The 25,763-nt window shown below is 58.4% G+C and overlaps 2 protein-coding genes and 1 non-coding gene across 5 annotated transcripts in view; 1 reads left to right on the forward strand and 2 right to left on the reverse strand.

Annotated features, from left to right (window-relative positions):
* Slc6a6 (solute carrier family 6 member 6) overlaps positions 1 to 12,555 on the forward strand; it is a 58,342-nt gene extending 45,787 nt beyond the window's left edge. For all 3 annotated transcript variants that reach the window (XM_077106188.1, XM_077106187.1, XM_077106189.1), the window contains exons 10-15: positions 470 to 582; positions 1,864 to 2,001; positions 4,235 to 4,337; positions 4,854 to 4,954; positions 6,846 to 7,016; positions 8,324 to 12,555. In XM_077106188.1, the coding sequence (XP_076962303.1) occupies positions 470 to 582; positions 1,864 to 2,001; positions 4,235 to 4,337; positions 4,854 to 4,954; positions 6,846 to 7,016; positions 8,324 to 8,464 (767 nt within the window). In that variant the 3' untranslated portion in view covers positions 8,465 to 12,555. The remainder of the gene's footprint in view (positions 1 to 469; positions 583 to 1,863; positions 2,002 to 4,234; positions 4,338 to 4,853; positions 4,955 to 6,845; positions 7,017 to 8,323) is intronic.
* Positions 12,556 to 13,462: 907 nt separating this feature from the next.
* Positions 13,463 to 25,763, reverse strand: part of Grip2 (glutamate receptor interacting protein 2) — a 32,435-nt gene continuing 20,134 nt past the window's right edge. The window contains exons 14-24 of the mRNA XM_077106212.1: positions 25,478 to 25,558; positions 24,017 to 24,083; positions 23,776 to 23,921; positions 23,430 to 23,574; positions 22,576 to 22,715; positions 21,481 to 21,663; positions 20,694 to 20,862; positions 19,551 to 19,656; positions 17,341 to 17,484; positions 15,983 to 16,129; positions 13,463 to 14,992 (exon numbers count right to left, since the gene is read on the reverse strand). Coding sequence (XP_076962327.1) covers positions 14,834 to 14,992; positions 15,983 to 16,129; positions 17,341 to 17,484; positions 19,551 to 19,656; positions 20,694 to 20,862; positions 21,481 to 21,663; positions 22,576 to 22,715; positions 23,430 to 23,574; positions 23,776 to 23,921; positions 24,017 to 24,083; positions 25,478 to 25,558 — 1,487 coding nt within the window. The 3' untranslated portion in view covers positions 13,463 to 14,833. The remainder of the gene's footprint in view (positions 14,993 to 15,982; positions 16,130 to 17,340; positions 17,485 to 19,550; positions 19,657 to 20,693; positions 20,863 to 21,480; positions 21,664 to 22,575; positions 22,716 to 23,429; positions 23,575 to 23,775; positions 23,922 to 24,016; positions 24,084 to 25,477; positions 25,559 to 25,763) is intronic.
* Trnaa-agc (transfer RNA alanine (anticodon AGC)) lies at positions 16,743 to 16,815 on the reverse strand. The gene has a single exon. It is a non-coding gene; the product is annotated as a tRNA-Ala (tRNA).

Here is a 25,763-nt window from a genome sequence, read left to right on the forward strand (position 1 = left end):
AACCAGGAGGCCTCCAGTGGTCAGACCACCAGGACTTTCCAGCCCAGGTGGCAGGGGAGAGGCAGCGGGGACCCCCACTTCTCCTGACTCCCTGGGCCTCGGTCCTCCAACCCTGTTCCCCGACAACCCCGAGTCCCCACAGTTCTGGGCCTCTGCGGAGGCCAATCTTGGAGGCCACTCTTGGAGGCCAATCTTGGAGGCCACTCTTGGAGGCCACTCTGGGAGGCCACTCTGGGAGGCCACTCTTGCTGCGTAAGAGACAGATGCCCCGGCGCGTCCCCCCCACCCCCAAGTGAGACAGGCCTGGTGTCTCTCCCCAGGTGACAGACCCGGCTCCTCCCTGTGTCTTGGGTTTGGGAGGCCCGGATCCGAGAGTCTTTGCGGTGAGGCCCGGGGTGCGGAGCGGCCTGGTCACTAACGCGTCCCCTTCCTTGTGTCCCCCCCTCCCTGTTTTCTCTCTCCCTTGTAGGTCCTGGCCTGGCCTTCATTGCGTACCCCAAAGCTGTGACCATGATGCCGCTCCCCACCTTTTGGTCGATTCTTTTCTTTATTATGCTTCTCTTGCTTGGACTAGATAGTCAGGTACGTAGCCACCACCGGGGTGGGACTGTCCCCTGGGGTGGGGACCTGATTCGCTGCCTTCAGGGTCTGAGCAGGGAGCCGGGTGCGGCTGAATGTGCCTGTCCTCCCAGGGGGGGCTGGGGAGGCCCAGGCAGGAGGATCGCAAAGTGGAGGCCAGCCTCAGCCACAGCGAGGCCCTAAGCCGCTCAGGGAGACCCTGTCTCTAAATAAAACACAAAACAGGGCTGAGGACCGGGCTCAGAGGCCGAGTGACCCCGAGTTCCATGTCTGGGGGTCCCCAAATTAAGAAAAGGGACACAGCAGAGGCTTTGGCAGACAGGGGACGCGGATTAGCGGGAAAGACAGGAGGGAGGACCCTTGGGACCCTAAAAGCAGAATCCGAGTCCCGTCTTGGCTGATGGACTCAGCTGGGTCAGCAAGTGGGGACGCCATCAATCATTGCTGGTTCATGGGTTTGGCCTTTGGAGGCCCCGGGCACGAAGCTTCTAAAACCTCTGCCAGAGGCCCGCTGGCGGGCGGGGACAGAGCCAAACACAGAGGTTAATGACCGACGAGGCGTGACATCCCCACGGGCCCTAAGGAGGCCACCCAGGCTTTGGAGAAACTGCTTCCTGAGCCGCAGGAGATGGTTAATCATTAGATTCTTTCCTCCCTTGGGGACACGGGGCCCCGGGTGGGGACAGGCCCCTCTCCAGAAGGTCCCAGGTCCACAGATGACCTTAAGGATCTCAGGGAGCTCTCAGACGGGTCAGATCAATGATGATCTATGTCCAGGAGGTGGAGTTTAATGTCACCATTTCAAAAATGAGGCAGCTCCCCTGGCGCAGTCTCCGTGATCGATTGTTCTGCACGGAGACGGAGAGAGGGAGGCTGGCTCCGGAATGTCACCGAGGGAGGGTCCCTCTCAAGTCACCTCTGCTACCTTTGGAAGCCCGGGGTGGATTTGTGGAGCCTCCTGTCGCTCACACACCTGGGTGTGCAGATCCACCGGGATCGACTTCCGTTCTCCCTGGGGGGACACCGAGGCCCCATATGCCCCCGAGCCACCCAGCAAGTGAGCGCTGAGCTCCACGTTGGCTAAGGGGCCCGCTGTGTGTGGCACACTGGGTGCGCCGTGAGGGGACCCTGTGGCTCGACCCCGCGCGGCCCAGGGCTCCCTGCTCAGAAGGACTTGACCCCCCCCCCGGCTGTCTCTGGTCACAAGGGTGGTCCTGCCCCTCGTCCCCTCGCACGCGTCGGGCTGTCCCTTGGGCACACCTGACGGCGCCTCCTGCCCCGCAGTTTGTCGAAGTCGAAGGACAGATCACGTCCTTGGTGGACCTCTACCCGTCCTTCCTAAGGAAGGGTTATCGCCGGGAGATCTTCATCGCCATCGTGTGTGGCATCAGCTACCTGCTGGGGCTGACGATGGTGACGGAGGTAGGTGGCAAGAGGGGACAGGGAGGTGGCAATGAGGGCGACGGAGGGAGGTGACAATGAGGGTGACGGAGGGAGGTGGCAATGAGGGCGACGGAGGGAGGTGACAATGATGGTGACAGAAGTAGTTGACAATGAGAGTGGCGATGGTGACGGAGGTAGGTGGCAATGAGGGTGACAATGATGATGAAGGTGGGTGACAATGATGGTGACAATGGTGACAGAGGTAGGTGACAATGAGGGTGACTATGTTGATGGAGGTGGGTGACAGTGATGGTGACAATGAGGGTGACAATGACAATGGAGGTGGGAGACAAAGACGCTGAAGGTGGGTGACAATGACAATGGAGGTGGGTGACAATTACGATGGAGGTGGGTGACAATGGTGACAGAGGTAGGTGACAATGACGGACAGGTAGGTGACAATGAGGGTGACAATGGTGACAGGTAGGAGACAATGAGGGTGACAAGGGTGACAGAGATAGGTGACAATGAGGGTGACAAGGGTGACAGAGGTAGGTGACAATGAGGGTGACAATGGTGACAGGTAGGTGACAATGACGGTGACAATGGTGACAGGTAGGTGACAATGAGGGTGACAATGGTGACAGAGGTAGGTGACAATGAGGGTGACAATGGTGACAGGTAGGTGACAATGAGGGTGACAAGGGTGACAGAGGTAGGTGACAATGAGGGTGACAATGGTGACAGGTAGGTGACAATGATGGTGACAATGGTGACAGAGGTAGGTGACAATGAGGGTGACAAGGGTGACAGAGGTAGGTGACAATGAGGGTGACAATGGTGACAGGTAGGTGACAATGAGGGTGACAAGGGTGACAGAGGTAGGTGACAATGAGGGTGACAATGGTGACAGGTAGGTGACAATGATGGTGACAATGGTGACAGAGGTAGGTGACAATGAGGATGACAAGGGTGACAGATAGGTGACAACGAGGGTAAGATGGTGATGGAGGTGGGTGACAATGAGGGTGGCAGGTAGGTGACAATAATGGTGACAGGTGACAATGACGGTGACACTGGGGGTGGAGGTGCCTGGCCCTCCCTGTGTGGCACGAGGACTCCCCGTGTCCCTGTGGAAGGTGGGTGCGCTGACTGCCCCTGGCCGCGGCCACACGTGGGCAGGACTGGGCAGGGCCGGGCTCCCCCCGCGAGGTGTGGACCTTGGTCTCTGCCCAGGACTGAGCCGCGGGGGCAGCACGGGGGACTCAGGACCCAGCAGTTGACCCAGATTTTTTGGGGGGAGGGCGTTCTCAAACGACCTTGCCTTTTTATTTATTTTTTACCCTTTGTCATGGTCACACTGTGACCTCCGCTGCCCCGGGTCCCTCCCTGGCCTGGGAGGTCTGAGGAAGGGGAGCGTCCACCGAGATCCCTTTAACCTCAGCTCAGCTCCGCCCTTCTCTGCCTCGAGGGGAGGTGGACACACTCTGAGGGTCGGTCAAGGCTGCTGGACACGCGTGGCCCCTCAGGGCTGAGGCCGGGGGACGTGGGGGTTTCTGGCTGACGGTGGCAGATACACGGTTCAGAGAGTGGCCAGGGGCCAGGAGGGGGCTCAACTTAAAATAGGTTTAAGGGCTGGCGCACGTAACCCAGGAGGCTGAGGCAGGAGGATCCCAAGTTGGAGGCCAGCCTCAGCAACTTAGCAAGACCCTGTCTCTAAATAAAAAAAACAAAAAGGGCTGGGGACGGGGGGGCTCAGTGGGTCCAATCCCTGGAACCAAAAATAAATAAAATTAAGAGAGAGAGATCCCAAGAGGTGACAGGAGCAGGTGTGTCACCGTGCCTTGGCACCCCTAGCAAGAGGAAAGCCAGAGAGACAACGTGCTCAGCCAACACAAGCCCAGCATCACCCCGGGCCTGTCCTCCTGCGTCCCTCCTCAAGCCGGGTGGGACCGGAGTCCTGTGTGTTAATTGCACTTGGTTCGGCGGCCATTATTTTGGCCATTATTTTTGCTAAGACAATGTTGTTTGTCTACTTTCCGTCTCCGTGTGTCCCAGTTAAAGAGGGTTCAAACTTCAAACCGTGAAGCTGGAATCTTTTTATACACATTTATACATTTACCCGGTCATCCTGTGCCACCCATTTTTTTTTTCTTTGAGAGTATTTTTGTGTGTGTGTGTGATTGATTTGCCATAGCTCTTTGTATATGAAGGGAATTAGAACCCAAACAAGAACTCAACCCCAGATGTGTTGTTCTTTTCTTCCTTACAGGGTGGCATGTATGTGTTTCAACTCTTTGACTACTATGCAGCTAGTGGTGTATGCCTTCTGTGGGTTGCATTCTTTGAATGTGTTGTTATTGCCTGGATATTTGGTGAGTAGAGATTCCGGCCTGTTCTTCCCTAAGCCTCTCCTTTGGGCCTCTCTGCGCGGGGAAGCTTCAGGAGCAGTGAGACTAACAGAAAGGCCTCCTCTTCCCGGCCTCTCCTCTCCGAGGCGCCCCTCTTTCTCTGTCCAGCTTAATACCCTTTACCCAGATAAGGGTCCAGATAACCCCCGGGCTGTGAGGGTTCAAGGTACACATCTCCGGTTGGACTTCCCCGGCCGGGGACGCCCTTCCTGTTCGCTCTGCCCAAGGAACTCCTATTCACCCCTCAAAACCCACCTCCGGGAACCCTCCCAGAGAACTTCCTGCTTTCCTGGTGCGAGGGTCAGCTCCAGGGTCGTCTAGTGGACAGGCAGAGGCCTGGATTGGACTCCAGAGACCCGGCCATGGTCCCTTGAGCCCCCTGCCACAGCATTCCCCAGGGGCAGAATGTCACATGTCACCAGCATGTCACCCCGCGGTCACCGTGCTGTGTCACCCAGCGTCCACCGCTGTCTTTTGCAGGTGGTGACAACTTTTATAATGGTATTGAGGACATGATCGGCTATCGGCCTGGGCCCTGGATGAAGTACAGCTGGACTGTCATCACCCCGGTTCTCTGTGTTGTGAGTACAGCCCTCTCTTGGCTCTGGGGGGGGCGGGTTGGGGACATCTCTGGGTCTCTGGGCTCGGCCCTTCAGCTTCTGGGACAGAGGCCGCTCTAGAAGGGTTCCAGGAGGTGGGTTTTGAGGGCTGAATAGGAGTTTGCTGGGCAGAGGGGACAGGAAGGGCGCCCCCGGCCAAGGAAGCCACCTGTGTTCTGAAAGGGTAGGGTGCAGCCGGGGAGGGTGGAGGTGACAGTGGAGGACCAAGCTCCCCCCTGACTCTCCCAGAGCTTGTGAGGTGAACGTCCAGTGGTGGGCTCTGGAATTTCCATGGACACGGGACATGTTGTTTCCATGGTGGGATGAGGATGGTGGCTTGGAGAGAGGACTTCCTCACTGAGGAATGTTGTGGGCTCTCCCAAGGTTGAGGAGGCCACATAGCCCCTCAGGACGTGGGGACAGTGGTGGCCCACCTAGCCCTTCCGGGGCTGCCATCATCTTGGAAGTGGCCGCCATCTTGGAAGTGGCCGCCATCTTGGAAATGGCCGCCATCTTGGAAGGGGCCGCCATCTTGGAAGGGGCCTTGATCCATTCCCATGAGTCCTGCCTCAGAGGTTGTCCTCCTTGCAATCGGGAAATCCTCAGCAGGGAAGGCTGCTGACCTGTCCCTGTGTGAAGTCACCAGTGACCTGGGGAACATGCTGCCCAGAGACACCACCTCCATGGCCACTCTTGCCCTTCCTGGGGCCGCCATCTTGGAAGTGGCCGCCATCTTGGAAGTGGCCGCCATCTTGGAAGTGGCCGCCATCTTGGAAGTGGCCGCCATCTTGGAAGTGGCCGCCATCTTGGAAGTGGCCGCCATCTTGGAAGTGGCCGCCATCTTGGAAGTGGCCGCCATCTTGGAAGTGGCCGCCATCTTGGAAGTGGCCGCCATCTTGGAAGTGGCCGCCATCTTGGAAGTGGCCGCCATCTTGGAAGTGGCCGCCATCTTGGAAGTGGCCGCCATCTTGGAAGTGGCCGTCATCTTGGAAGTGGCCGCCATCTTGGAAGTGGCCGCCATCTTGGAAGTGGCCGCCATCTTGGAAGTGGCCGCCATCTTGGAAGTGGCCATAAGGAGCACCAGGGGCCCTCTGCTCCCAGGCCACAGCTGGGTCAGCACTGCTGTTAGCTTGTTGAGTGACCTCAGGCAGCCAGGTCCCTCTCTGGGCCTCAGTTTCCCCACCTCTGGAACAAGGTCACTCTGAGGTGGTTCTGGTGGGAGCCGACAACTTTGTTACCATTATCATTTAATATGATGGGGTCCCCCCACCCCTGAATTTGTTTTCCCCCAGAAAAATAAGTAACCATAGCAGCCGTGGATCGCAGCTGAGTTGACCCCCAGCAGAGAGACGTTGGGTCCATCTCGGTGCATCTTCTTGTCCCCACTGAATGCTTATTCGTGGCCAGTGTCTGTCACTCTGACCCTCAGATTCTTTTTTTTTTTTCTTTTTTTTTTGTTACCAGGAATTGAACTCAGGGGCCCTTGACCACTGAGCCCCATCCCCAGCCCCTTTTTCTATTTTATTTAGAGACAGGGTCTCCCTGAGTGGCTCAGGGCCTCGCTAAGTTGCTGAGGCTGGCCTCCACCTTACCATCCTCCTGCCTCAGCCTCCAGAGCCACTGGGATGACGGGCATGTGCCACCGCACCCAGCCTGACCCTCGGTTTCTTCGTCCCTCGCTCCCTGAGGTTGGACAGGCTGCACTTGGTGGTGGTGGTGGGATGGTGTCACCCTCGGGGAGGTGACTTGGTCAGATTGGCACAGGAAGGAGATTCTCAGGGCAGCAGAGGGTTCTGCCCCCTCAGGTTGAGGCCCCTGCACCTCTGGGCGGCCCAGGACCCCCGCCCGACCGCCCCCTTCTCTCTCCCTGTAGGGATGTTTTGTCTTCTCTCTCGCCAAGTACGTGCCCCTGACCTACAACAAAGTCTACGTGTACCCAAACTGGGCCATCGGGTTTGGCTGGGGCCTGGCCCTGTCGTCCATGATGTGCATCCCTTTGGTCATCCTGATTCGCCTCTGCCAGACGGAGGGGCCGTTCCTCGTGGTGAGTGCTGGGCTGGGAGAAGCGGGAGGCCAAGGCCGGCCGGCTGGCTCTTTGCTGTGTGACCTTAAGCAAGACGGTAGCCCTCTCTGAGCCCTAGACCCTTCCCCATATGGGGTTGGGCAGAGTGCATGGTGGGAAAAGAGGCACAGAGCCCCGTTGGTGCAGGGGGGGTGGGGAAGGCTTGGTGGTCCTGGTCGGGGCAGGTCTGGGGGCTGAGGAAGAAGGTTCCAGAATGTGAGAGTCAAGGACAGAAAGGAGCCGCGTTCCCCCCCAGACACCTCTCCTTACCCTGGAGCCCAGTGGAGGCCCAGCCTGGGGACCGGCGGCTCCATCCACAGCCCGAGCCCCCAGAAGCCACTTCTGCCCGAGTCTCAGCTCGGTTGGTGGCAGACTGTGTGTCTGCCCGTGTCCCCAGGGGGGTCCCCTTCCTTCCTCAGCCTCCTCTCGACCTCCCTCCCACAATAGGGAGGCCCCAGGGCGGGTCGGGGCTGGCAGAGGCCGAGGCTCTTTCCAAGAAATTCCTTTCTCAGAATCTGGAGCCTCGGGGCTTGGGTCGGAGCCAGGACGCGTGGTTTTGTTCTGAGCTGGGATTTTTTTTTTTTTTTTTTTTTTTTTATTTTATTGTTTTTCTCTTTTCAAAATCTGGAGCCAGGATGTCCTGGGGCCTGCTCCCCCCCTGGGCTGGAAGGGGAAAGGTTGAGAGCTGTTCAGGGGAGAGGGGAGAAGGAACCCCGGGGTCCGGGGGCCACCAGGGAGCCAGGCAGCACCCCACCCCCCGGGTCTTCATCAGACGTAGGACAGGACCCCAATATCCGGCCCGAATCCTGAGAGCCCTGTCAGTTCTTAAGATAGTATGATCTCGAGGCTGGGGAGGCTGAGGCAGGAGGATGGCAAGTTGGAGGCCGGCCTCAGCCACTTAGCGAGGCCCTGAGCCACTCAGGGAGACCCTGTCTCTGAATAAAACACAAAAAGGGCTGGGGACGGGGCTCAGGGGTTAAGTGCCCCTGGGGTTCAATCCCTGGGACCAAAAAAACCAAACAAACCTGAAATCCTGGGCCTGGGGACAAACAGGGGACACCTGCTGCTCTGTGCACTCCCAAGTGGGCACCCCCCCATCCCCAGAAACATGAGCCAAAGTCCAATCAGGGAGCAAGAACCTCCCATCCACTCCAGGAGACCCCCCGCCCCCAAACCAGAGAGGGTGATCACTGTCCCAACGCCACACAGCACACACAAGAAATGTCACGGTGGGGAGGCCAAGGGGGACGGGGACAGGGAATCTGAGCCCTCGGGTCTTCCTTCTGCAGAGAGTCAAGTACCTCCTGACCCCGAGGGAACCCAACCGCTGGGCTGTGGAGTGTGAAGGGGCCACGCCCTACAGCTCCCGCATCACGCTGAACGGGACCCTCATGAAACCCACCCACATCATCGTGGAGACCATGATGTGAGACCCCCGCGGGGGGCCACGGGGCGGCCGCTTCCCACCTGTTTACTAACGTTAGATTCTCCTAGGACCAGGTTTACAGAGCTTTATATTTTGCACTCTAGGGATCTCTTCCTCGTCCTCGTTGGTGTTTTTTTGTCAAACGTGAACTCCGTGCGCGTGCGCGCGCGTGTGTGTGTGTGTGTGTGTGTGTCGTGGGTGTGCGTATTTTGTTCTGATTTGGGGATATTTTGTACAAAAAAAAAAAAAAGAAAAATAGAAGAAACCCCCCCCCTTGGGCAGATGTCCCCAGGGAAATCCGAACTTTCCTACTGAATTAGGCCTATTTCAGGGGAACTGGGCGAAAAGTTTTCTTTGTAGATATCTTTGTTATTTTTTCTCTTTCTGGAACATGTGACTCCTGTCCATGGGACACTTTGACCATGTGAATGACCCTTCTTGCCAGCAATAGAGATCGTTTTTTTTGGTTTCCTTTTCCAAAAGCAATTTTTCGGTGCTTGGTCGAACCAGGAGAAAATTCTGACCCCCCCCCCCCCCAAGGAAAACTAAAATGTCGAGGACGATTTTTTCAGCCCCGAGCGGCATCTTGAGGGTGTAGTTTTCTTTCCGAACCTGGTTCAGGGGGTTCGACATCCGGAGCAGAGTGACTAGCCAGACCCCCGGGGAGCAGAAGAGACAGGGCCCGGAGGAGACCCTTGGTTACATTTCTCTCAGCCAAGAGGAAACCTGCCAAAATCTATGAACCAGGTCCTCAAGTTGAATAGACGGACGAGAGCTCAGAAAAGTTAAATAGCAATAGAAACTCTAGCTCCGGGTTAAAAAAAAAAAAAATCTCTTATTTTGAGATCGAGGGTGGATAATCAGTAGGACTGTCTGAGTCCAGGGTCCAAGCAGGAGCTGTGAGAGATGGCAGAGCCCTTGAAAGAGGTGGGTGACGGGCCACCCATGATCCTTTCTGGAACATTCCTGGCAAAGACCCCCAAGCTGGCTCGAGAGCATCCAGGGTCTGGGGGTCACAGCAGGATCTGGGTGCCCCCCCCCCCCCCGCCGAGGCTGAGGGGAGGCAGATGGACCAAAGGACGGGGCCCTGTGTCCCTCCACCCCCAACTGGGACCCGCCTGTCAAGCTCTCTCTAAAGTGTCACCTAGGGCCACCTCGGCTCCTGGCCCCCAAATGCCCAGAGTGGCCTCAGGGGTGGGGATGGAGGTGCCCGGCACCCCCCCCCCAAAACCCTCCTGAGTGCCGGCCCAAGGAGGGTCTGGCAGGTCGGGGCCATGCAGGGACACGGGGGAGGGGGGCTGGCACCCCCACGTCCCCGTGTCATCGTGAGTGACCCACAGAGCCAGGCTCGCCCCTGAACCAGGAAGGAAGGCGCTGCCCCCTCCAGGGGTCCACCCCGTGCCCCCTGTGGAGCTGAACGGGGCCGTCCGTGTCACTGTGGTCAGTCTCAGCCACACCCCCGATGTGACCGCAGGCACCCAGGCGGGGACCGTCCCCGAGGCTGGCTTCCACGTCCCGCGCTGTGTCTCTGGTGACCCCTGGAGACCTCCTGCCGCCCCAATTTGGGATTTTTTTTTAGTGTGTGTGGGGGGAGACTCCGCTGTCCCCCTCCCACACCTCTGGTCTGGGACAAGTGGCCTATTTAGGGACACTCTGCCAAACGTCCCCGGGTCCCATTCCAAGCCACCCGTGCTGGCCCCCTGCCCCTGTTTTTCCGTGTCTCTGAGGTCCCCGTTGTGGGGGGCCTGTGTCCTTGTCCTGCTGACGTTACCCAGTTGCCGTGTGACCCCCCCGTTTTCCTGTCGTCCTTCTGGAAGTTTCTAGAAAACTCACCTCGTGTCCCTCTGGGAAGGCAGGGTCCCCTCCCCGCCCCCCCGGGGAGCAGGACCCTGACAAGCTGCGGCCACCTGAGCCTTCGGGGTCCTCTCGGTCCCCCTGTCCCCTCCTGCCACCACCACGAGGCTCGTGCCCCGGGGAAAGGACGTCCCCGTTAACGTGGTGACACTCTGGAGGTGGCCCGCAGACCCAAATTCTAGACCAAAGACGCGCACAGAGGCCGGGTCCCCGAGGCCCCCCACCTGGAAGAGGGGGTCGGCCACCGTCTCCAACTGCTGCTCCTGGGGCCCCGGGCCCCGGCCTTCCCCGTGTCCCCTCCTGGTCACCGCGTTGGTCCGTGTCCCCCGGGACGACGGCTGTCTCTCCCGTCTCTCTCTGTAGAAGTGACATTCGTCCCTTAGAGCTCACGACCGGTCCCCGTCTTGGGACAGGCGGGTCCAACCTCCCTCCCGCCGTCCACCTGCCTGGGACGGGTCAGAGATCCCGTGTCACCCAGACCTGGTGTCACCCGGTGCCCAGGCTGCCCCATCTGGACGGAAGCCACCAAGGCACAGACTTTTTTTTTTTTTCGAGATGAAGAAGTGGGTGGGGGGGTCCCCAAGATGAATGTCCCCCCCCCGTCCCCGGGGAGCTGCCTCATGGATCGGAGACCCTGGGACTGACCCCAAGGCTCTCCAGGGTCCCCTGTGCAGTGACCTCGGTGTCCCTGGGGAAACCCGGTCCCCGAGCAGGGACGGGGCTCCAGGCGTCCCCGAGTCACGAGGACCGGGCGGTGGCCGGCGAGTGTGACCAGAGCCGGGTGTCCCCATCCCTCCCCAAGGTTCTCCCTGGCGACCAAAGACGCGTTGGTGACAGAGGAAGCAGATGTCCTGGTGGTCAGGGACGGGGCGAGAAGCATCCCCAGCACCTCAAGCCCTCTCGGTCCCCAGCTGGCGAGATGGGAGGTGGCCTCGGGCAGGACAGGCCATCTGTCCCCCCCCGACCCTGCCCAGGGCCCTCCTTCCCCACAGGTCACCCCTGGGAGAGGGGACCTGAGAGTCCTCGGTGCACAAGAGCAAGCCAAGGCCCGGGCTGGCCGGTCGGCTCCCCCCTAAAAAAAAAAATTAGGATTTAATGACAACTTCCAGGACTGGGTGGCACTCCCGGGTCCCCACCCAGCACCCCGAGGATGGTGGCCCAGCACCAAGAGCCCCCCTGGGCTGTCCCCTGAGCACCTCCAAGAGCCCCTCTTGATAAAGCCATGGCTCTGGGCGGTGGCACCAGGCTGGGAGCAGACTGTCCCCAACTTCTCCCCGACACTCAGCCAGAAGGGGACCCAAGGGACAATCCCTGGAGGGTCCTTCAAAGCCTCCGACGCGGGCGGTACCCTCCGACAGATTCAGGGCCAAACCGAAAACCCAGGAGCCACCAAGTCGGAGAACAATCCAGAGTCCCCGAGTCCCAGGGCCACCCCCGCCTGCCCGCCCGTGACCCCCACAGGAAGCTCTTCCCCCCCCCGTGGTCCCCTGAGTGTCCCCTCTCGACCTGTTGTGAGTCCCTGGAGGAGGGAGGCTCTTTGGGACCTTTGGCTTCCCATCGAGATGGTGGCTGCATTTTGATTTTTTTTTTTTTTGGTCCCTTGATTTCCCCCAAGTCCTGGTCCCCAACCTTCCCCTCCCCCTCCCCACCCCTCCCCCCCCACGCACCCCCAAGACTCTCTCTATTTAGCACAAAAGCAAAAGCTGATAAACGTGGGATTCGCCTCCTTCCAGGAAAAAAAAAAAATGTCCTGGTTCATCGGGACTTTTTTAAAAAATAAAAATTTTTAAAAAAAATTTTAAAAAAATAAAAATTAAAAAAAAGACCCTTCAAACTATTTTTAAGGTATTTTAAACTTTTGTAAAAAAAAAATACGACTAAAAAAAACAAAAACAAAAAAACAAAGATCTATGAAATCCATCCACGGGAGACTCTTTGGAGGAGGAAATATTTGTATTTGAACAAAATCCTTGGTGTGTCCCCCTCCCCGTCCCCTGTCCCCGCAGAATACGAGCTTCTGTGCGTCCACGTTTGATGATGGAGGGGCCCTGGGATTCGCGGGGCTCGTGTGCGTGTGTGTGCGCGTGTGTGTGCGTGTGTGTGTGTGTGTTCATTTCTTCTTTGGCTTTTTAGATAAATATGTATATCGATATTTTAAATCCATCTTTGGCTTTTTTTCCTTTTTTGTAGAGGAGTTTGTAATCACCTTATAACACGACAATAAACGTCTCCTTTTTAAAAGCCCCCAGCTGGTGTGCGGTGTGTTGGGGCTGAGCGGACGTTTCCCCGTGGGTTGGGTGAACCCTTGAGTGTTTCTAGAAATTTCTGTGAAGGGCTTTTTTGAGGCCGACTCTGCAAAAATGTAGAGAGTGCAGGTGGAGGATCCCGTCCCAGGTGGAGGTGGGGGGACCATTTCTGTATTTTATTGAGAGACGGGGTCTCTGGCTGAGCGGCTGAGGCTGGCCTCCAACTTGGGATCCTCCTGCCTCAGCCTCCAGAGCCACTGGGGGGATGACAGGCGTGCGCCACCGCGCCCACACTCCAAGCCCTTTTTAGTTTTTATTTTCGAGACAGGGTCTCACGCGAAGTTGCTTATGGATGCCCACTTGCGATCCTTCCTGCCTCGGCCTCCGGAGCCCGAAGTCTTCATGATCTGCTACGGGTTCACCGTCCTCCACTGTAGTAGGCAGACAGGCCCTCAGTCCCTCGGTGGATGTTGTAATGTCCAGGGGCCACATCACGCCCAGTAACTGGCAGGTTTTAAAAATGGATTAACGTATGGCTAACACGCATTCACGTTGGGGAGGCTGAGGCAGGAGGATCGCAAGTTGGGGGCCAGCCTCAACCACACAGCGAGGCCCTGTCTCTAAGAAAGGAATAAAATAAGGGCTGGGGGTGGGGGTTCGGTGGTTAAGTCCTCCTGGGGTTCCATCCTTGGTACCCAAACTACAAACAACAACAAAAACATCAGTGTTTGAACTTAAACCAGGTGCGATGTCACTGGGTCTGTAGCGACACTGCGTCTCGCCGACCAAGAAATAAAGAAAATCGAGGATCAAGAAAACCGTCCACTCCGGTGCCTTGAAATACTTTTACTTTTTTAGAAAAAAAATCACCCCGCGGGTCCTGGACCCCCCCACCCCACGCCCGTCACGGCAACCCTGGTGGGACACAGATTGACACGTGGGCCCCCCACAGACCACAAGTGGCCTTTGCAATGTCGCTGGTTGGCACGTCGGGCTCTCCCCCGAGCCCTAAGAAACCTCGAGTAGAAAAATACTTTACAAGGAAAGTTCTAATCTCAGCCAGAGAAAAATACAGCTTTGGGGACAGGGGGGGGGACATGTCACAGGGGCCGTTCCCAAAAGGCGTCTGCAGGCAGGGTGGTCACCGGGGAGGGGTGCTGGGGAGCGTCAAGTCAGGGATGGGCGTCCCCACGAGAAGCCACGGGAAGTATTGCATATGACAAGGTCCCGCTGGCCCCGGCCACAGAGCCAGGCCGCCCGGCCTCATTGCATATGTTGGGGTGGGGGGTAAATGGCGGAGGCCACAGCCCGAGGAAGGGACGGGGGCGGGTGCAGGTCGGAGTGGATGTCCCTCCGTGGCCTGGAGACCTGGAGTCCAAGGGGCAAGCCCAAGCCCAGAAGCCCTGAGTGTGTGTCCATTACAGCCCTGTTTCTCCACGAAGGCCCAGAGAGGGTGAGCCACCCATCCAAGGCTGCACAGCAGGACCCGCTGATGGCCCCAAGAGACACCTCTCTCTGGCGGTGCCGTCTCCCACCCCTCGAAGCCGGGGTCTCTGGGCCTTCGCATGGTGCCCCTGATGACGGGGGTGGGCAAAGTCCTTCCACCCTGGGGTGGACGTTGACCCGGGAATCCAAGATGGCAGAGACGCTTGGGTGGCCCCAGCCAGAGGCGGGAAGGACCCTCGGGGACGGAGACGGGTCGTGGTCACCCAGAGCCCGATGGTGCCCGCCCCAGGGTCCCCAGACCCACAGGCTCCAGTCAAAGGCTCAGGGCCGGCTTCCTGGGGTCCCCACGTGCCCCAGCTCAGTGTCCCCAAAGCAGAGGTGCTGCGGGAGACAGGGTCCCAGGAGTCCCCCCCTGAACGCATCCTCCTTGGTGGCCCGGTCTCTGGGTGACAGCGGCCCTCTGCCAGGGAAAGTAAGCACCTGAGTCCGGGGGACGGGTCCTGGGGGACGGTCCCTGCTCATCTCTGTGACAGCGAGCTCAGCGCCCCTGGTAGCCCATTCTCGGGCTTTCCTGTCACCTGTCCACGGAGGCCCCTCTCCTCCTGTCCCCACCCTTTTGGGGGAAGGGCTCCTCTGGGGCATCTTGGTGACCAACTTGGGCAAACACGCAGATGTCACTCTGAACGGAGGGCGGGGACCTCGCTGCCTGGTGCCCCCCGTTGACACGGAACTTGGGGACAGAGAGCAGGTCCCGTCCCGGTCGGCCAAGCAGGTGCCCACGGGGACCCCACCCTCGGCCCCTGGGGTGTCTGGGTCCAGGGTCGCCTTCAGAGCATCTGGGGACTGCCGGGGCCTGGCGCTCGCGATGCCCGCTTGCTCTGCGCCAGGGGATTGCGGCTGATGACCAGTTCCAGGACGTCACCCGCCTCGGCCAGGAGTGGCACCGCCAGGCAGCAGTCGAAGTCCCGCGTGCGGACGTGGTTGACCTGCACAGTGCACAGCCGGGCAACAGGACCCAGGGGTCAGCTCAGCGGGGGCAGGGGGCGGGGAAGCAGCGGAAGGGAACAGCTCAGGAGGCTGAGGCAGGAGGATCCCAAGGTGGAGGCCAGCCTCAGCCACTGAGTGAGACCCTGAGCCACTTAGCAAGACCCTGTCTCAAAATGAAAAAAAAATAAATAAAAAGGGCTGGGGCTGGGGCTCCGTGGTTAAGCACCCCTGGGCTCCATCCAAAGCCACAACAAAAAAATTTCCTTTCAAAATAACTAAGTTGAAAAAGCCCCATCGATTTAGGGAGAGAAAGCACAAGTTAAGTCCATTTAGTACCAGAGCCAGGAGACAAAAAATGTCTGGGCATGGGAAAGGAAGGTCCAGGGGGACCTCCCACCCTCCCCGGTCTCCTTGGCTGTCAGGCAGGTCACACGGGCTGCAAAGGATCGTGACAGGTATCTTTCCGGGTGAGGGCAGTCTCCTTTCCTCCGTCCTGCAGTTTCAGGAGGCCACGTGAATTAGACAAGCTGGAGGGGCCATCCGCCTGGGGAAAGCAAGGCCGCACTGCCCCCCAGTAGACACACAGAGTAGTTCAATACCAGTGCATGCTCAGCACTGAGGTCTGGGGGTTGTTTGTTACTGCAGCATTACTCAGCCTCACCTGACTGATACAGCTCACTTTGTCGTTCACCTTAATATTACTTGCACTGGGGGATGGGACCTGGGGGTGACTAGCCATTGAGCTACACCCCTATTCTGTTATGGTTTTTAATTTTTAATTTGGGCACAGGGTCTAAGTTGCATAGGGTCGCATCAAGTTGCTGAGGCCAGCCTCCAACTTGGGATCCTCTTGCCTCAGCCTCCCAAGTCGTAGGGATGACAGGCGTGGGCCACCGCACCCAGTCGTTGTTGGCTTCTCCCAGATGTGTAGGGGTGGGCTCTTCCCCTGTCCCAAGGCCCCCCCACCCCTGTCGTGTCCCCTGCGTTACCTGAAGGACCCTGTCAAAGGGCTGGAGACCCCCCCGCTGGGCTGGTCCTTCGGGGCGCACCGTGTGCACGTAGACCCCCTTCTCCAGGAGGCCGTCCGAGACGCTGAAGCCAAAGTCGTTCCGCACGGGGTCCTTGTGCAGCGTCACCTGGGAGCAGAAGGACGACTTGTGACTCCGGCCCCCCGCCCCCATGGTGGCCTGAATCCCTCGGTCTGGCGTTGGAAAGAGCTGGGTTCGAGCTCCAGGGCGGCTCAGAGACAGGGGGCTGGGGGTTCTCCTCCTGGGAGACGCTGGCTTCTCATTGCAGGTAGTGACAGAAAGGTGTGATGGATAGAAAAACGTTACCCAGCCTGGTGCCCTGGCCCACGCCTGTCAGCCCCCCGGGTGGCTGGGAGAGGCTGAGGCAGGAGGACTGCAAGTTGGAGGCCAGCCTCAGCCACTTAGTGAGACCTGTCTCAAAATGAAAAATGAAAAGCGCTGGGGATGTGGCTCAGTGGTTCAGGGTCCTTGGATTTAATCCCCAATAGAGAGAGAGAGAGAGATTGCACAGTGGTTTCTCAGTCTCTGCAGGAGATTGATCCAATAACCTTTAAAGACTTAAAAAAAGGTCTGTACTGTCCAGTGCAGATGTCATTTTTTTAAAAAAGCACAGATTGAACCCAGGGATGCTTTACTGCAGAGCCACATCCCCTGCCATTTTTAAAAAATTTTTTTTAGTTGTACTTAGACCCAACACCTTTATTTTATTTATTTATTTTTAATGTGGTGCTGAGGATCGAACCCAGGGCCTCTCACGTGCTAGGCGAGTGCTCTGCCACTGAGCCACATCCCCAGCCCCAGCCCCGGCCATTTGTAATATATTTTTTTTTTTTTTTTTAATTTTGAGAGTCTTGCTAAGTTGCCGAGGCTGGCCTCCCACTTAACGATCCTCCTGCCTCAGCCTCCCAAGTCCCTGGGATGACCGGCGGGCGCCCTGGTGCCCAGCACGGATGCCATTTTTGGATGAATGTTTCCAATCTGTGTGTGCTTGGATCTGCAGATGCAGAAGCTGTGGATAGGGAGGGCCGACTGTATACACACGTGCACGTATCTAGATGCCTCTAATGTCTAGACTTTTCCAGATGCACGGGCACACATCGGTGCCGACTCACACACACACACACATACACACACACACACTGGAGAGGGGGTAAAAGCCGGCCCACCTAGTCCCGTTCTGCATTGTGCGTGTTTGTCACCCAAATGACGGGTTGTGGGAAACTCAACCCGGTATAAAATCCCTGTTTTACGGTGGAGGAGGGTGCACCCGGAGAGCAGAGGCCCTGCGCGTCCCAGGAGGGTCCCCGCCCGGCACCCACCTTGTGCATCTCCAGGGGCGCGGGCCGCAGCAGCTCCTGCAGCTCTTCGGGGGCCCCTCGCACCTCCCGGGCCCTCCTCCAGGCCCGGGCGCCAGGCCTGCCCTCCAGGGCCGCGCTCTGCACGGAGCCCGTCATGATGGAGGCCTGTGGGGGGACCCCACCCGGCTCTCAGAGGACCGTCCGCCTGCTGCACCGGGCAGTCAGCACCTGGGGACACCCGCTGGGTCCCCAGGGTCCCCGGGGGGAACAGGGGGAGGTGGCTCTTGCCCCACCTTGGGGGCTCCCATTACGAAATCACAATAATAGTGACTGGGGCTGCATTCTAGGACTTTCTAGGCTCATTTCTTGTTTCTTTGGGGGAACCAGGAATTGAAAGACGGGGTGCTTCACCACGGAGCCCTGTCCCCAGCCCTTTTTATGTTTTATTTAGAGACAGGGTCTCCCTGAGTGGCTCAGGGCCTCACTAAGTTGCTGAGGCTGGCCTCCAACTTGCGATCCTCCTGCCTCAGCCTCCCCAGCCGCTGGGATTCCAGGCGTGCACCATGCGCCCGGATGCTGGGCTCACTTCTCAGCACTTCACATGACAATTCTTTTTTATTCTCTGCAATGATAATGAGGGGGTATTGCACCATCCCCCCCCCCCGCATTTTGCAGATAAGTGAACTGAGGCTTAGAGAGATATGACTTGAATCCAGAGTCTGGCTCCAAAGTCAGGGCTCTTAACCACTTTGCTCCGCGGCTATTCAAAAACATAAACCTTAAGGTAACATGATCGTTGAGACAGAGGAGAGGTTCATGGGTCGTGAGCACCCAGGATGGGGTAAGTGGTCAGGGAAGCTTCCAGAACTGAGATCTCAGAGACAAGGAAAAAGAGGAGGCAGGAGAGTGTCTCCGGAAGACGGAGCAGCATATGCAAAGGCCCTGTGGTGGGGAGACCTGGAAGGAGGCCCATGGCTGGGAGCAGCAGTAGGGTGGCACGGGAGGAGGGACTAGCTCAGAGATGCTCCCACAACACAGAACACAGGTGGGGTGCCTCTGGGAGTGACTGCCCCCGAGGGAAAGCACAGGGTGAAATCGAAAAGCCCAGCTGCCCCCAGAGGTGACAGATAGGTAGATTCATGCCCAGGACACTAGAAATAATAGAAAAAAACACACTAAAGAAAAGTTGAGAATAGGTCTGTTGAAAAATGTACAGAAAATTCAAAACACAGGGAGAAAAAGACATTAAGAACAAAAGACAGAATATTTGAAAAACAAATAGACATTATACAAATAAAAGAGATAGTTCCTGAAATACAATCTCTAGCACTACACGTTAGAATAAATACAGCCAAGAGAGAATTAGCGAATTGCTGGGCAGATTAAAGAGGGCAGAGAAAGATGTTAAAAGAAAAGCTAAGAGACGTGGAGGACAGAATCCCTCGTAGATAACGGAGCCACACCTTCCAAGAGGTCAGAGAATTTTTGTTTTATACCCAGCTAAACTATCGTTCAGGGTTTGCAGGGAAACAGAGCTCTTGAGACCGCAAGACCTAAGAGACCTGACATCCAAAGACCCTCACTGACTGAGTTTTTGAAAAAAAAAAAATTTAAAAAAAGGAACTCGGAAAGGAAAGGTGGGATAAGAGAAGGAACGTGAGCAAAGAAAAAGGTTGATAAGAGGAAACACGAACTGGCTAAATCCCCACATGAAATTTGAACAGTTTTTATAAATAAGTTAGGAGATAGAAGGAGATTGTTTGGGAGGGAAGTTAGGCATATTCTCAAGTGCCTGTCTTATTAAGAAGTATTGATTAGAGTTTGTTAGAAAATTGAAGTTAAGAAAAAATACGAAGAGCATAAATCAAAATTTGAAGGATCGCAGCCAAAGCAGTTCCTACAGGTGGAATCGTAGCTTTACCAATGGACTATGTGAGCAAAGAAAAAAATGCTGAGAGTTCAATAGCAAAGACACCAGGCAAAGCATCATTGCTTAAAAAATACACACGGAAGAGTCGGGCGCCGGTGGTGTACACCTGGAATCCCAGCAGCTCTGGAGGCCGAGGCAGGAGGATCTCAAGTGGGAGGCCAGCCTCAGCAATTTAGCAAAAGCCCTAAACAACTTAGTGAGACTGTCTTAAAATTTAAAATGAATAAATAAACAAAGGGCTGGAGATGTGTCCCCTCCCAGCACACGCACCCCAACGTGCCCAGGCCCGGGTGGCCCATACCTCCAGCTCCCGCAGCATCTCCGACTGGCCGCACGACTCCAGGTCTTCGAGGGCTTCCCCGAGCACCCGCCAGAAGCCCTCCTCGCGGGGGGCGCCGGGGCCTGGGCTGTAACGTAGGGAACCACAGCGTCAGGTGGCGGCTGGGCGACAGGCCGGGGCCGGAGGCGCGTCTTCAGGGCCCTGGGGCCAGCGTCAGGCTCAAGGGGCCAGAGGGTGGACAGACGGACGGACGGGCAGGCGGGCAGGCGGGTGTCCTTGGTGGCAGTGCTGGGCCCCCCGGGGTGGGGGTCGGGACGGTGGTTGGTGACACAGAATGGGCCGGGGAGGGGGGACACGCCGCTAGGGGCCACCAGGAGTGTCGGTGGCCAGTTAAAACATGGGCAGATGAGACAGAGTGGAGAGCGGTGACACAGGACGCCTGGGAAGAGAGACAGACGGACAGACGGACAGACAGAGAGGAGATCCATGGTATAGACCCAGAGGGCAGGCCACGGCCCCGCCCAGACACACACACACCGTGACACAGCAGGGGGACACAGAGAGATGGAGACGATGGGACTTTATTTTATTTTTGTGCTGGGAGAGGCTCAAAGGCCACTGGGGACTTCCCTGTCCCTGTCCTGTGAGTGCCAAGTCCTCGGAGGCACACTGTGGATTCCAAAGGGCACTCTCTCTCTCTCTCTCTCTCTCTCTCTCTCTCTCTCTCGGGGTCCCAGGGGAAGGAAGGAGGGGTTCCTTCTGCCTGAGAAAGTCGGGGGAGCCTCCCTCTGGAGGCCCGGGGTCATTTGAGCTGGGTTTTGAGGGATGCGTAGGAGTTTTCCAGGAGAGAAGCCGGAAAGGCTTTCTGGGCAGAAGGTGGGTGCGGGTTCAAGTTCTGAGCCTCCTGTTGGTCCTCTGAGATGCCTTTACGCCCCCCAGCCCCCCTTTTTTTATTATTTGAGACAGGGTCTCCCTGAGTTGCTTAGGGCCTCACTCAGTGGCTGAGGCTGGCCTCCACCTGGCGATCCTCCTGCCTCAGCCTCCCAGCTGGGCCTCCGCCCTGGTGCCCTCTCCCTTCATCAGCCCAGGGACCGGCCACCCTTTCCCATCCCAGCCCAAGAGCCCGAGGCTGCCTCCCCCTCCTCTGGGGTCCCCGCCACACACCTCGTTGGTGGCTCCCAGTCCTCCTCCTCCGGGAAACTCTCGTTGGCAAGGCCCGGGGTGAAGCTTGTCCTCCGGGGCTCGATGGGTGGCGGGCTGCCCCTGAGCCGGCTGGACCTCCACTCCTGGGGGGTCACGCCGCCCCGGACCGTCGCCTGTGGGGTGTAGGGACCTGGTGGCGGAGACAGGGGACATGCACCTTCTGGATGACCTTGTCCGCTCGGCTGCCCCTCCGGGGACCTGTGTGACTCTCTGGAGCCCCCGAGGGTCCCTGTGCCCCCCGGGGTCCTCCCCAGACCTCCTGGTCGGTCACTCACTTGGCAAGCTCGCCTCTGGACCCTGTCCCCACCAGCTCCTTTGGGCACCTACTGTGTGTACCAGAGGTCGGGATGGGAATGAGGCAAACTTGGTTCTCTCTCTTTTTTTTTTTCCTGGTACCAGGGATTGAACCCGGGGTGTTTAACCACTGAGCCCCGTCCCCAGCCCTTTTGGGTTTTGATTTGAGACGGTCTCCCTAAGTGGCCGAGGCCGGCCTCCAACTTGCGATCCTCCTGCCTCAGCCTCCTGAGCCCCTGGGATGACAGGCGTCCCCCGGGAGCCAGCCCAGCTTGGTTCTTCGTCTCACAGAGGAGAAATCTAAACAGCTGGCTGGGGTGCCGGAATGGTAGTGCCCCCCGGGGAGCCCAGGGACCCTGGGAGTGGTCAGGGTCATGCTAGACAGGAGAGGCAGGAAGGAGCTCCAGAGGGACTGAGCCCCACCGAGGCGGGTCCAGGGACCCCGGGGTGTTACCTGGACCCCCGAAGCCACCGCCCTCCGTGGCCGAGCTGTCCCAGGACTCGACGGCACTGTCCACGCTGGGCACGGCGGGCGAGAACCGGGCTGGGAGTCGGCCTCCTTTGATGGCGTCCGGTGGGTCCTCGTCCACGTCACTGGCCTCGCTGAGGCTGCCCGGCTTGTGGGGCAGGAGGGGACCTGGGAGGAGGAGGAGGAGGAGGAGGAACTGCCGTCTCTGACCTCAGGGTCGCAGCTGATCACAGCTGGTGGGACTGCAAATTGGTGAGGCCAATGTGGAAAGCAGGGTGGAGACTCCTTGGGAATCTGGGAACGGAACCACCATTTGACCCAGCTATCCCTCTCCTTGGTCTATACCCAAAGGACTTAAAATCAGCACACTACAGGGACACAGCCACATCCATGTTTATAGCAGAACAATTCACAATAGCTAAACTGTGGAGCCAACCTAGATGCTCTTCAGTGGATGAATGGATTAAAAAAATGTGGCATATATACACAGTGGAATATTACTCAGCACTAAAAAAGAACAAAATCATGGCATTTGCAGGTAAATGGATGGAGTTGGAGAAGATAATGCTGAGTGAAGTTAGCCAACCCCCCCAAAAAAACAAATGCAGAATATCTTCTCTGATATAAGGGGGGTGACTACAGTGGGGTAGGGAGGGGGAGCATGGGAGGAATAGATGAATTCTAAATAGGGCAGAGGGGTGGGAGGGAAAGGGAGGGGGTAGGGGGTTAGCAAGGGTGGTGGAATGCGATGGACATCATCATCCAGAGTCCACGTATGAAGACACAAAATGGTGTCAACCTACTTTGTATACAACCAGAGGTATGAGAACTGTGCTGTCTATGTGTAATAAGAATCGTGATGCATTCATATATAAAAAATAATAATGAATAAATAAAAATAAGTAGAAGAAGACCCCAGACCCGGGCTCCCTCTTCTCTCCAGCTATCCCGGCCACCCTCCTGCCTCCCCGGGGATGTGGCAAGGACTCCTGAGACATGCGTTAAGCTGAGCCCAGGGGGACAGGTGGCCGGCCCCTCCTAAGGGGCTGGGTGGTGCCCGGGGCGTGGAGCTGGGCTCACGGTCAAGCTGCTTCTTGATCTTCAATGTGACAGTCTCGCCAGCCACCTGCAGGAGGTGGATGGCCTCGCTCAGGGGCCGGCCCTTGAGGCTGACACTGTTGATGGCCAGGATGCGGTCCCCCACGTGGATGGCGCCAGTCCTGGGGGGGGGAGGAGACGGGAGGCAGAAGACTGGGGTCAGGGATCTGCAGCCCCAGACGCAGATGTCACCCTTTGCGGGAGCTTGTGAGTGGGGGTAGGCATTGCCCAGCATGCTCCCCAGACGCCCCGGGCAGCGGATCAGGAAGAGGCAGAGTGGCGGGTAGGGCAGGCGGCCTCTGTGGCACTGGAGAGTGGCCCATGTGAATCAGGATCAGCTAGATTCTAAAATAGCCACCCGATTCCGAAGGCGTAGTATGAGGAAAAGGAAACATTGATGGCACACTGAAATAACGACATGGTCTTGCTAAGTTGCTGAGGCCGGCCTCCAACTTGCCATCCTCCTGCCTCAGCCTCCAGAGCGGCTGGGATTCCAGGGGTGCGCCACTGTGCCCAACTCTTTCGACTAGAAAGTTAACGGCTAAATTTGCATTTCGGTTTGTCCTTCAGTTGGCCAGCGCGGAGCTACATCAGTCTGGTGGGGGCAGAGGGGTCGTCTGTGGGTCCCCAGCACCCAGGCCTGGGCTGGGTGCGCTCCGGGGTTCATCAGGACCTTTGGAGTCTCTGCAGCGCGCCGGGAGTCCAGCAGGGGGCGCTGCGGGCGCGGTGCCTTCCCTCCCGGAGCCACCAGGTCGCTGCAGTGCCAGGGCGCCCCTCTGCCTGTCCCTACTCTGGGACATCTGGGGCCACCCGGGTCCCCCCAGAGCCCCGCTCACCTCTCCGCCAGCCCGCGCTTGGTGAGGCCCGAGATGACAATGGGGTCAAAAGGCTCCTCTGTGCCCGAGATGGTGATGCCCAGGGGACCCCCGTAGCGCTTCAGCTCCACCGTGTAGCTGACGGCGCCCGTGGTCTCCTGCTCGTCTGCAAGGGGGACGCCGTGAGGGCCAGGGTCCCCTGGGGGCGGTGACACTCACGCCATGCAATGCATCCGCTCCGGTGGGGACCCTGAGGTCACCGTCTGCAGGCATGCACTCAGCTGTCCCCACCTCCCTCCTTCCTTGGCCAGATGGGACCTCGCTGGCCCACGGGGTGGCGCCCGAGAGGTGACACACGGGTCCCTACCCGAATTGTCTTCGTCCTTCCGGATCTTCAGCTTCACCAGGTCCTCGCACTGTCGCAGGATCTGCACCGCGTCCTCCATGGGACAATTGTCCAGACGGATGTTGTCGATGGCCAGCAGCTTGTCGCCCGGCTCGAGGGTGCCCGTCCTGCGGGAGCCGGGGTGGGGGATGGGGAGGCGCCCGGTGCAGGCAGACGTGGGGCCCCTGGCGTCCCCTCCCCGTGTCCCCGGGGGTGTCCCTACCTGTGTGCGGCGCTGCCCTTCTTGATGTCCGAGATGATCAGCGGCTCCCCTCGCTTCCTGCTGGCCGCTGGGGGGAAAGTGGCCATGAATCTGACCTCGGAGGACCTCAGGGTGGGGCCGGGCCAGGCAGCCCAGGGCTGCTGGGGACATGGAGGCGCCCTGCTCTTCCTGGCTGTGACTGTGAACAAAGCCTCCGCCGCCCTGCGCCTCGGTTTCTGTTCTGCAAGATCAGTGGGAGGCCCGGGCCTCGCGGGGAGGTGGTGAGACTAAGTCCCACAACAGGAGGCGCAGTGTGGGTCTTCCTGGACGGTCCCTTACAGCCCCAGGGGGAGTCCCGTCAGGCCAGGGGGCTCCCATCTTCCCTCCTCTCCTGCCCAAGCTGGGGGCTTCCCCTTACACCAGGGTGCGTCCGGGTGTAGCAATGCTGGTGAGGAGGCAGCTGCTCCTAGGGGCGTGGCTTCTTTGAAAGGCCTTGGCTTACTCTGAGGATGTGGCTTGCACTGGGGGCGTGGCTTGACCTGGGGGCGTGGTTTGCTCCAAGGGTGTGGCTTGCTCTGGGGTGTGGCTTGCTCTGAGGGGAATGGCTTGCTCTGGGGCGTGGCTTGCTCTGAGGATGCGCCTTGTGCTGAAGGGTGTGGCTTGCTCTGGGGCGTGGCTTGCTCTGAGGATGCGCCTTGTGCTGAAGGGTGTGGCTTGCTCTGAGGATGTGGCTTGCTCTGAAGGGTGTGGCTTGTTCTGAAGGGTGTGGCTTGCTCTGAAGGGTGTGGCTTGTTCTGAAGGGTGTGGCTTGCTCTGAGGGTGTGGCTTGTTCTGAAGGGTGTGCCTTGCTCTGAGGGGCGTAGTTTGCTCTGAGTGTAGCTTGCTCTGGGGGTGTGGCTTGCTCTGAGGGGCACGGCTTGCTGTGAGGGTGTGGCTTTCTTGGGGGCGTGGCTTTTCTCTGAGGTTGTGGCTTGCTCTGGGGGCGTGACTTGTTCTGGGGGCGTGGCTTGTTCTGGGGTTGTGGCTTGCTCTGAGGTTTGGCTTGCTCTGGGGGTGTGGCTTGCTCTGGAGGTGTGGCTTGCTCTGAAGGGTGTGGCTTGCTCTGAGGGGCGTGGTTTGCTCTGGGATGTGGCTTGCTCTGGGGTGTGACTTGCTCTGAGGGTGTGGCTTGTTCTGGGGTGTGGCTTGCTCTGAGGGTTGTGGCTTGCTCTGGGGGCGTGACTTGCTCTGGGGGCATGCCTTTGCTGAGGGCCTGGCTTGCTCTGGGGCGTGGCTTGCTCTGGGGGCGTGGCTTGCTTAGAGGGTGTGGCTTGCTCTGGGGGTGTGGCTTGCTCTGGGGGCGTGGCTTGCTTAGAGGGTGTGGCTTGCTCTGGGGTGTGGCTTGCTCTGGGGCGTGGTTTGTTCTGAGGGCATGGCTTGTTCTGGGGGCGTGGCTTGCTCTCTGGGGCGGCCGGAGGACTGGCTTCCAGCAGGGGGACTCACAGCTAATGGTGATGCCCAGCTCCACGCCACGCCGCTTGGGCAGCTTCACATGGAAGGTGCCGCTGCTCGGGATGACCGACTCTGCGAACAAACAGACGTGGGCTGATGTGAGGCCCACGGCGGGAGCCTCGGGGATCCCCATTCTGGCCTGGCGGGGAGGGACCCCTGAGAGAGACCCTTCCAACACCGCTCTGCTTCTTCCATCCGACAGAGGAGGAAACCGAGGGCCAGAGAAGTAACACATTTGCTCCCAACGACAGACCCGCGATGGTCAGAGCTGAGTCAG

Source organism: Callospermophilus lateralis, chromosome 20 (genome assembly GCF_048772815.1).
Source record: "Callospermophilus lateralis isolate mCalLat2 chromosome 20, mCalLat2.hap1, whole genome shotgun sequence".
Lineage (NCBI taxonomy): Eukaryota > Metazoa > Chordata > Mammalia > Rodentia > Sciuridae > Callospermophilus > Callospermophilus lateralis.